At 47.8% G+C, this 10,880-nt stretch overlaps 2 protein-coding genes across 2 annotated transcripts; both read right to left on the bottom strand.

Annotated features, from left to right (window-relative positions):
- Positions 1 to 342: 342 nt before the first annotated feature.
- On the bottom strand, positions 343 to 2,105 carry LOC117862737 (glyoxylate/hydroxypyruvate reductase HPR3). The gene is made up of 2 exons (XM_034746243.2): positions 1,543 to 2,105; positions 343 to 1,139 (listed from the first exon to the last, which is right to left on the bottom strand). Exons 1-2 carry the CDS (start codon positions 2,089 to 2,091, stop codon positions 615 to 617), a joined length of 1,074 nt encoding a protein of 357 aa, XP_034602134.1. The 5' UTR covers positions 2,092 to 2,105; the 3' UTR covers positions 343 to 614.
- Positions 2,106 to 3,864: 1,759 nt separating this feature from the next.
- On the bottom strand, positions 3,865 to 4,481 carry LOC117865315 (glyoxylate/hydroxypyruvate/pyruvate reductase 2KGR-like; the record flags this gene model as incomplete). Its single annotated transcript, XM_072294956.1, has 1 exon — positions 3,865 to 4,481. A coding segment is annotated over one exon (528 nt), but the record flags the coding sequence as incomplete, so codon positions are not given.
- Positions 4,482 to 10,880: the final 6,399 nt, after the last annotated feature.

Raw genomic sequence — 10,880 nt, 5'->3', positions numbered from 1 at the left:
CCAATTCTATGATTTGATCTTATCATGCAAACAATGATCCTACATAGGCTCCCAACCCGAACGACCTTGCCAGTAGTATACCATGCATCCAGAACAATGATCCGAAGGAGTTCTTGGATCATTATCCAGATGTGACTATTGATCAAGACCTATAATTTAACTGGACTGCGTTTACATTCTAAGCCATCTTCCTTCCAAGATACCTATTACATCCACAATTTCTTCTTTTTTTCTTGTAAAAGGAAACTATTGATCTACAACGTTACCCAAGCTCAAGTCAGTACAATTGAAACGAAAAGGTTTATGTGAGCTAGAAATAATTCGTGTAATGAACAGATGATGTGTGAAATAATTTGCTTTATTATAAAGGATCCATACTGCCTTCAAGTAAAACTGTCACCGCAAAGAAGAGACTACTCTGGCATGGGGTATGCTTTTTTTCATTTCTTTTACTTTTTTAGCCCCCACCAAGTAATCCTTTTTTGTTTTTCTTTCCAGTACAGAATAAAGAGATGCATTCTGAAATCCCATGCCACACATTTGAAAAAGATACAATCAAATTGTATTCCAACATCCTGCTATCGAATAATCGATCGAGCTGCAACGTGACCTTACTACCAGGGAAGCACCTGCCTGAGCAACGGCTTCCCAGAGAAGAAGGCTTCAAGGCTACCGATTGTGGTGTCCCACAAGTCAGACCTGGACTCTGATGTGAAAACCGCAACATGGGACGTCATTACCACATTGTCCATGGAGAAGAGCTCTGCTGGCACCTTGGGTTCATTCTCAAAGACATCAAGGCCAGCTCCTGCAATCCTTCCCTCTTTCAGCGCCCTGATCAACTCTGCCTCGTCGACGTTTGCTCCTCGACCGATGTTTATGATGATCCCATCCTTTCCCAGGGCCTCTAGAACATCCTTGTTGACAATATGCCGTGTGTCCTTGTTCAATGCACATGCCACAACAAGCACATCTGATTCTAAAGCGAGATCATGAACATTAAAGAAGTATTTGTAGGGGACTGAATCCCTTGGTCTTCTGGAGTTGTAGTGGATGATACAACCAAATGCTTCAAGCCTCTTTGCAATCAGTGAACCAATGTTCCCCAATCCAATGATGCCAACACGCTTGCCGCCTAGCTGAAAGCATCAAAGTAAGAATGTGTTACTGCAGAGTTATTGGACTGGAAGTTGGGAACACTACATGAACTCCACAAGGTTAAAGCTGCACGCGAACTTGAATCAGCGGCAATGGATGGCATAAAATGTTTAAAGGATCCTGCTGTGATGTTAAGCCTGTTAATTCAAGAGTATAACCAATCTAAGGGTCAATCCAACTACATAAATCTTCATCCTTTCATGATAAACAAGTTCGTGCTTGAATAATACTTCCGGCGTTCTGTCAAACATTTTAACCCAAAATTTTCCAGGGTGGGTGTGCAGATCTCTTCAAATTTTGTACCACTTGATTATAAAGAAATGATAAGATCAGTTCAAGACGCTAATAAAGAAAGTATGACTCCATTCAAGAAAAGATCCGGACCTTGGTGCCGAGGGGGTAGTCCCCCTGCGCCGGCCAGAGGCCGCTGCGGACGAACCGCTCGGCCGCCGAGACGCGCCTCAGCACGTCGATGATCATGCCGACAGCGTGGTCGGCGACGTCGGTGGAGTAGACCGTGCCGGAGTTGGCAACGGCGACGCCGCGGCGCGCGCACTCGGCGAGGTCGATGTGGTCAACGCCGGCGCCGGTGCTGAAGACGAATCCGAGGGACGGGACGGCGTCGAGGAGCGCGGCGTCAACGCGGGCGGCGGCGCCTCCCATGACGACCGCGGCGCGGGGCGGGTCCGGCAAGGCCGCGGCGCCGGCGAGAAAAGCAGGGAGGGGCTCGCCCGACACGAAGAAGTCGAGGACGCGGTAGCGCTGGCGCAGCGCGGCGTCGAAGTCGTCGTCCATGCGGAGCCGGAAGAAGAGGAGGGCCGGGAGGAGAGGGGCCGGCTCCTCGCCGGACGCCGCGGAGGATGCCATGGCTGGTTCGGGTTGACAGTGACAGAGAGGTGGAAGCCTCGAGGCCACACCGAGTTGGGAGCTCATGTCAGCTGCAGGAACAAGGTGTTTGGATACCAGGGCAAAAGCATAGTCCTGTCGCATCAGAATTTGATGCTAATTAGGATGACTAAATATGAGCTAATCATAAACTAATTGTAGAATTCCTAAGCTAATTCGTGAGATGAATTTCTTAAGCCTAATTAATCCATCATTAGCAAATGGTTATTGTAGCACCACATTGTAAAATCATGGACTAATTAGGCTTAATAGAGTCGTCTCACAAATTAGACTCCATCTATGTAATTAGTTTTATAATTAGATTATATTTCATACTCCTAATTAGTATCTAAACATCCGATGTGACAGGACTAAACTTTTAGCCTCCTTGGAGCCAAACACCCCCCAACTTGTGGTCCAAGATTTGATTTCCAGTATTTCGTTGGAAACTGCTACCTATCGTAGAGCTAGATCCCTCTAGCAGAGCTCCGGAAGGTGCTTCTCTACCAGCTTCGGCTTCGACCAAAGAAGCCCGAAGCTTCGACCAAAGAAACCCCCAAATCCCGCTGAGAGGAGTGGGAGTAAAAAATGTGGCTCCCCGCAGCTCTTTTTTTTTCCATCGTTGTCCTTGGGAGGAGCCCGAAGGTGGAGCGAGGAAGCCGGTAGAAGGTGGCGTGAGGCGGGTAGCAGCGGGAGGTGGGGGCAGCAGCAGGATGACCGAGGCGCGTCGCGGTTGCTAGAGCAGGGAGGTGGCGAATCGGATCCCTGCACAGGTGCCGAGGCTATATATCGCATACGCGATAAAAAAGCAGCGTGTCGCCTTCATCCTTTTCCTCTGCTCGCCACCGGCACCGCTAGGTTAGAGTTTTCGGGTGTGGGGTTGTCAAGAAGCTCCAATGGATTCCAACAGGGGAGAGGGGCGCGGCAACGGAGGTGGGTTGCTGTCCTGGGAGTAGTCGAACAAGTTGGGAGCAAGGTCAGCTGCAGCAACGAACTTGTGGTCCAAGATTCGATTTTCAATCTTTTTGCAAGGAGATTCTTACAGAGTTTCCTATCTTTCTTGCATGGAGATTCCTACAAAATTTCTTATCTCGTTGGATTCTTACAAAATTCCTGTTGAGCATACAAACATCTTCAGAGAATTATCTATTTTGTGTTCACTATGGAAACGATTAAGAAGGGTATCACAACCAATTTTCCCTCAATTATAATGTTTTTTTCAGACAATTCATTCATATTCTTTTGTAGATCACAGATAAATCATGAGCAGATCAATAGAAGGCATATCAAAGAGCAAGTAACTACAGCTGTAGTGCTGATATACTCTAAAATATAGATAGTATAGCATCCAAAATTTGCGAACACCATCCAAAGGTCAGGCAAAGATCGAAATTCTGCTGGCCATCAAGTGCTAAAATATCAAATCAGAAGAAATACATTGCTGGGCACACATATTCTTTTGAATACATTGCTGTAGATGGTTTTTGAGACATTTTGCATGGGTTGAAAAAAGTAAAAATGCAAGAAAATAAAATAGTATAAAATGGAAAGCACACTCTTTAGCGTGTCATTATAACTAGAGTGGTCCTTTACATAATATCTTCACGAGACAAGGTAGTAAAGAGATACATTTTTCAGATGCAGTGCAGCAACTTTATACTACTATTCAGCTTTTCAGCATGCGTATTGGTTCCATCTTAAAAGGAACTATTTTGTATGCACCTTTTTTTACTGTAAATGAAAAGATCTATTTTCAGAGTACAAACCCCCTACACTTTACAACAGCCCAAATGGTAACTAAACTACCTGTAATCATCTAGATCGGAGAAAATAAATATATTGGTGAAAAATGAAGCATTCCCTGTCCAATAGTTGGACTGACAGACAGACCTGCGATACGACCTGCCTTTTCAGGGCAGCACCGGCGTAAGCAACGGCTTACCGGAGAAGAAGGCTTTAAGGTTACCTATCATGTGATCACATAGGTCTGACCTCGACTCCAATGTGAAAACCGCTGAATGAGGAGTCATAACGACATTGTCCATGGACAGGAGCTCTGGAGGCACCGTGGGTTCATTCTCCAAGACATCAAGGCCAGCTCCTGCAATCCTTCCCTCTTTCAGCGCCGTGACCAACTCCACCTCGTCGATGTTTGCTCCTCGACCAATGTTTGTGACGATCCCATACTTTCCTAGGGCCTCCAGAACATCCTTGCTGACAATGTGGCGTTTCTCCTTGTTCAATGCACATGCGACAACAGGCACATTTGATTCAGAGGCAAGATCATGGACACTAGGAAAGTACTTGTAAGCCACCGAATCCTTGGTTCTTCTGGGGTTGTAGTGGATGATACAGCCAAATGCTTCAAGCCTCTTTGCGATCAGTGAACCAATGTTCCCCAAGCCGATGATTCCAACGCGCTTGCCACGTAGCTGAAAGCATCAAACACCTCAGATTCAGATGCAAATTTGATTCATTACATCCACCTAGTTGAAAGCAGCAAACTCCATCTTTATTCCTGAAACGGAACTAATCTAGGCATGGTAGATATTCGCTAAATTGTCACACCCGATTTTAAAACAAAACCAAGTATTACCTATATATATGCCAGGATCAAGTTCCATACATATAGTGACATCATTAGTGAATAACAGTAACAGTATCACGTAACAAGACTAACAGAGACACAGCTTAAACTCTGGAAACAAAGACTCCAAACTTCACAGGCACTCGACTGGGGGTTGCGTACGTCTAGAACTCAGCATCATCTTCACAACTTTTTCATTGCATCCTCTTTTTTCTGAGCAGCAGTAAGCAAGGGTGAGTACACTTATGGTTGGTACTCAGCAAGGCCATAGGAACTAACCGGAATTAACGATTTAATTCATCTTCAAGTTTAATTAATCATGTGAGGGTCCAAGCCGCTCTTAACTGTGAGCACGGCTGATATATCAGTTTACACTCTGCAAAGGTTGTACACTTTACCCACAACTCGTGGTCCCCCGTGTCGCCCGGGTTTGCAAAGCCCTTAAACACTTCCTTTGGTGAGTGGCTGGGGGGTCCACTACGAAGCCTTTACAAAGACACATAGCTAACTAGTAGCCCGCTAGAGTTTCAGTAGCGGTGTGGGTCACAACCCGTTGTAATGAGTCAGCACCTTAGAAGGCTACTGCTCCAGGTCATACCCCCGATACCTTCCCCCTCCTTGCCCTTTCGGTAAAGCCACTAGTCAACCACATGCCTAATTAGTCAGCTAAGATCAGAGCCATGTAATATTGTGGTTGTACTGTTTTCTTGGGTGGTTCTCCATGTTCCAATTAAGATTATCATAACACTGTGAACAAAGCATAGGTAGAAGGATGGTTAGAGACACTTGCCTTTCTCCAACGTAAAGTTACTCTCACTGCTTTTCAAATCTTGCTTTCTTGAAACTCTTAACCTTCAAAGCTTCCGAGCAGCGATCCTTCTAATCGAAGCAAACATCGGCAACAAACAAACAACAAGAGCAACTAAGAACAATACACCAAAATAAAAGAAAGGCTTTGTCGGGCATACACCCCAGGTCCACGAGTAGGCCTTGGACGCCCCACCAAGGGACGTACTCAGACAAGGTCAGAACAAGGATGGGCGTATCCTTCTCGGATTAGTCTTGTATGTTTATGAAAAACTACTCGGGCCATTACCGAGTAGAACTCTGTAATAGTACCCGACTAGGACTCAGACTTGTAACCCTGCCCTCCCGTGTATATAAGGCCGGGCAGGGACCCCCCTCAAAGGCATCTCTCTCAAGATCAATACAAAACCAACACACAGGATGTAGGGTATTACGCGATCTAGCGGCCCGAACCTGTCTAAATCGTGTTCCTTGCATCACCATTGGTTCCTTGATTCTCGACGAACCTTACCGCATAAAAGACCACCTAGGGTACCCCCTAGGCGGGTTGCCGGTCTAAAACACCGACAGCTGGCGCGCCAGGTAGGGGAGCTCGTCGAGTTTCTTAGCGCGAACTCAATGGCAAAGATCATCATCAGGCCCGTCTTCTTCATCGAAGCCGGCGCCACCTTCATTTTTGGATCCTGGCTTTGCGTTGCCGAAAGCTCGGGATCGTTCTGACGCCAGATCATCGATGTTCAGGAGAAGAAACCAGAAGATTTGACCAGAAAAAATCAAAATTTCAAAGTCAACGAGTTCGAGTTCGACTACGCGTCGGATTCGACTTCGCCTCGGACCACTCCAACCTTTCGCTCAGGGGTCGGGCATTCCCGACCCCAGGACTCAGGGTTGGGCGAGGCGGAGCTTCACTCGGGGTCGGGCGAGGCGGAGCTACTCCTCCAAAGGGTCGGGCTCAGCCGACCCCAGGACTCAGGGTCGGACTCGCTTCGGATTCGACGGCCCCAGTCGGCATCCAAATCAGTTTTGACTTCAACGCGGTTCCCGTACGGACTCCGCAACGCAACCAAAGTCCACCAAGGTTTTCTTGCTCAAACCCGAGTCGAACTCGGGCATGACGAAGATGTTGACTCCGACTCATCCTACTCACCAGAGATACCGTTATCTGGTCCAGCCCAAGGGTTGGTAATAACTTCGACATCTCAAGGCAGATTCGTCCACTGGCCGGGACTACGGCCCTCTCTTCTCGACCGTGACCATGACTCACGCCTTGTCGCCCATATAGACAACCTACCATATCAAGAAGGCGTTCCACTCACTTTCAACCGCGAAGAAAGTTACACAGAGATTGCAACATCAAGCTCCGGAAGCTACTACCCGGATAGGGAGATACTTGTTATTACTCAGAATAACAACCCGGGTACTAGCCAGAACAGAACCCCCAGGCGATTAGCACAAATCGACAACATCTCCGAAGATGAGTCTATAGCTGACGCCCCTCACGGTGAAACTTCCGAGCAGCGCAACCAACGAAGGGCGCGCAATGCCACTCGAGCTGAGCGACGACAGTCGATGGCTACAAATATTCCTATTACAAATCTTGAAAGGGCTTTCAACGCAGTCCAGGCTCAGGAGCATAATACTCCACTCGCGGCTATCGCTTCAATCAACCTTTTGACGACATTGATGCCTCAGGATAAGGATAACGCAGCCACAGCTCAACTCGTGCAGCGCGGCAACGGACTAATCGCACAACTCGCGGAGCAAGCTTACAAGCTACTCGACAAAGAATCACCAATCCCGTACGTTCCTCGTATCACATCTCATCAAGAAGGTAGTAGGGGAGCTGCACACAAAAATGCCGCCCCACGAAACAATGATGTAGTCAACCAACCCCGGCAACACAGCCAAGGTCCAAGCAAGCATAAAGCTCATACACGACAGAAGGACACTGGAGAGGTCAGCTGCACCAACTCGATTAAAAGTATCCGCCCTACTCGGAAGATCCGCGAGATGTCCAACTTCAGCGATCTGCGTGAAATACTTAACAGTCGGCGCGAACGAGAAGTCGACAGCTACAACCATTTTCCTGCTTTCACAAACCGGGTAATGAAAACAAAATTACCCGAAAAGTTCAAGCCAACTGGAATTACCAAATACGACGGCAAGCAAGACCCAGTTCAATGGCTACGCTGTTACTCGCTAGCCGTCCAAGCAGCCGGGGGCAATAACGACACCAAAGTCATCCATTTTCCCATATGCATGGAACCCGCACCACTGACCTGGCTCGAGTCACTCAAACCCAAGTCCATTGATTCATGGGCAGACTTGACAAAGGCTTTCACCAACAACTTCGCAGGCTCCATGGCTAGACCAGGCAACAAAATCAACTTAAGACAAATTAAGCAGAAAGAGGGCGAGACCTTACGCGACTATCTGCGACGGTTCTTCGAAAAGAAGGCTACCATAGTGGACATCTCCAAAGTAGACGTCATTGAGTTCTTCCAAAATGGACTCTATGATCGACGAACATACTAAGATTTTGGTCGTCGACGACCAGCTGATGTCAAAGAACTCAAAGTCATGGTGCAACAGTGGGCCGACGAAGAAAACAAAGAGCGAGAACGGTTTGATTCCCACCGCAACCGAGGACGTGACAACAACTACAACAATGAATCAGATAGAACTCGGCATAACGATACTCGGAACTCCTATCCGAGTAACCACAATCGCAAAAGGAAGCCCGACAACACCGTTGCTGCCATGACCAACTCTGGAAAAAAGGGACACCGCGGAAACGACAAAGGGCCAACCTTCACAGAGCTACTAAAAAAGCAGTGCCCATGGCATCCAACTAGCAAGCACTCCGCAATAGACTGTTACAGCATGCGCCGAGTCATGCAAGACTTACCCGCACCACCAACTCCTGAAGAGTACGCCAAAAACAGAGATAAGGGTAAAAATAAAGCCCGCAACGACAAAGATGAGGACGGCGATTTCCAAACAGCTTCAAAAACCGTCAACGTTATTTTCGGCGGCATTCCAGGCACTGCATCCAAGAGAGCTAACAAACTCGTACTCAGGGGGATTATGGCCATTGAGCCGACGGACCCCACACCGCTAAAGTGGTCGGAAGTTCCAATTTCTTTCAGCAGAAAAGATCAATGGACAAAATTTTCAAAACCAGGCCGTTTCCCACTAGTCCTGGATCCAGTTGTGGCAGGTTCAAAGTTAACCAAAGTACTCATGACGGCGGAAGCGGCCTCAATGTTATCTTCGCCAAGACATTAAGGAAAATGTGCCTCGACGTCACTGAAATGCTTACCCCAACGGATTCACCTTTCTATGGCATTGTGCCCGGAAACACGGCTATACCACTGGGACAAGTTGTCCTTCCGGTCACCTTCGGAACTAAGGAACATTACCGTACCGAGTACATCAGATTCGAGGTCGCCGACTTTGAGACATCTTATCATGCCATACTTGGACGGCCAGCACTCGCCAAGTTTATGGCCATACCACATTATGTCTACCTGGTACTCAAAATGCCAGGCCCCAAAGGGGAGCTCATGCTACGAGGAGATCTCCGGAGATCCTACGAGTGCGACACCGAAGCCGTGGAAATTGCTGCGACTAGTCAATCTCCTAGTCCCATGCAGCAAGTCTTCACAGCTTCAAAGAAACTCCATCCCACCGAACTAGAGATCCCGGAAAACAAATCGAGCTCCACAAAGGTGAAACCCGCCAGTGAGCAAGACTTCAAATCGGTCGACCTCCAGACCAGAGATCCTTCCAAGACAGCCCTGATCGGAACAGGGCTGGATCCTAAATAGGAATTCGCGCTCGTCAGTTTCCTTCGGGCTAACCATGATATCTTCGCTTGGAAGCCGGCTGACATGCCAGGTGTGCCCAAGGAACTAATCGAGCATTCTCTCAATGTCGATCCCAAAGCTACTCCAAAACGGCAACAACTACGCCGGTTCGCTCAGGACAGATGAGAAGCAATCAAAAAAGAGTTAGCCAAGCTACTCGCGGCAGGATTCATCAAAGAAGTCTTTCATCCTGATTGGCTCGCCAATTCTGTGCTTGTTCAAAAGAAAAACAACGAATGGAGAATGTGTGTCGACTACACTGACCTCAACAAACACTGCCCAAAAGATCCTTTCGGGCTACCCAGGATCGATCAAGTGGTTGACTCCACCGCCGGGTGCACCTTGCTATGCTTTCTCGACTGCTACTCCAGCTATCACCAGATAAGCCTCAAAGAGGAAGATCAAGCCAAAACAGCGTTCATCACACCCTTTGGAGCCTTCTGCTACAAAACAATGTCCTTCGGACTAAAAAATGCAGGAGCAACTTATCAAAGGGCTATACAGATGTGCTTTGAAAAGCAACTTCATTGCAATGTCGAAGCTTATGTCGACGACGTCATCGTCAAAACAAGAAACCGGGAGGAACTCATTGCTGACTTGGAGGAAACTTTCTCCAGTCTCTGCGCTTTCCGATGGAAACTCAATCCTACTAAGTGCGTCTTTGGAGTACCATCTGGCAAATTACTCGGGTTCATCATTAACCATCGCGGCATTGAGGCAAACCCGGAGAAGATATCTGCCATCACAAACATGCAGGCACCAGCCAGCATTAAGGATGTGCAGAAACTCACAAGCTGCATGGCCGCTCTTCACCGGTTCATCTCGAGACTTGGAGAACGGGGACTACCCTTCTTCAAGCTTCTCAAACGCCAGGACAAGTTCAAATGGACGGAAGAGGCAGAAGAGGCATTAACACAACTCAAAGACTTTTTGTCTAAGCCTCCTGTACTCACCGCTCCCTCTCCGAACGAAGACTTGCTCCTATACATCTCCGCTACTACTCATGTCGTCAGCACGGCAATAGTAGTCGAACGGTCTGAACCGGGCCACGCTTACAAGGTCCAACGACCTGTCTACTTCGTCAGTGAAGTACTCTCGGACTCCAAAACTCGGTATTCACCGATACAAAAGCTCTTATACGCTATTCTGCTCACCTCCCAGAAGCTGTGCCATTATTTCCAAGAGTATAACATCACAGTCATCTCCGACTTCCCGCTCGGTGAAATTCTCCATAACAGAGATGCCACGGGTAGAATCTCCAAATGGGCAGTTGAACTTGGAGCTCTCACTTTGAACTTTAAGCCAAGGACAGCCATCAAATCTCAAGCTTTGGTCGACTTCATAGCTGAGTGGACTGAAAATCAAGTTCCAACACCAGTCGAACGACCAGAACATTGGGTAATGTACTTTGACGGATCCCTCAAACTTGAAGGAGTTGGTGCAGGCGTCTTACTCATCTCTCCCAAGGGAGACCAACTCAAGTACGTGCTGCAGATACTCTGGGAAGCATCTAATAATGAAGCCGAGTACGAAGCACTGCTACACGTCCTTCGCCTCGCAATATCCCTCGGCAT

This window comes from Setaria viridis, chromosome 7 (assembly GCF_005286985.2).
Source record: "Setaria viridis chromosome 7, Setaria_viridis_v4.0, whole genome shotgun sequence".
NCBI classification, from domain to species: Eukaryota; Viridiplantae; Streptophyta; class Magnoliopsida; order Poales; family Poaceae; genus Setaria; species Setaria viridis.
This window is presented reverse-complemented; position numbering and strand designations above follow the sequence as displayed.

What these genes read in the sequence shown, in the direction of transcription:
- LOC117862737 (XM_034746243.2), bottom strand. Translation starts at nt 2,091, where the DNA reads ATGAGCTCCCAACTCGGTGTGGCCTCGAGGCTTCCACCTCTCTGTCAC. An exon ending in ACTACCCCCTCGGCACCAAG is followed by an intron (nt 1,140 to 1,542) that starts GTCCGGATCTTT and finishes TGATGCTTTCAG; the next exon opens with CTAGGCGGCAAGCGTGTTGG.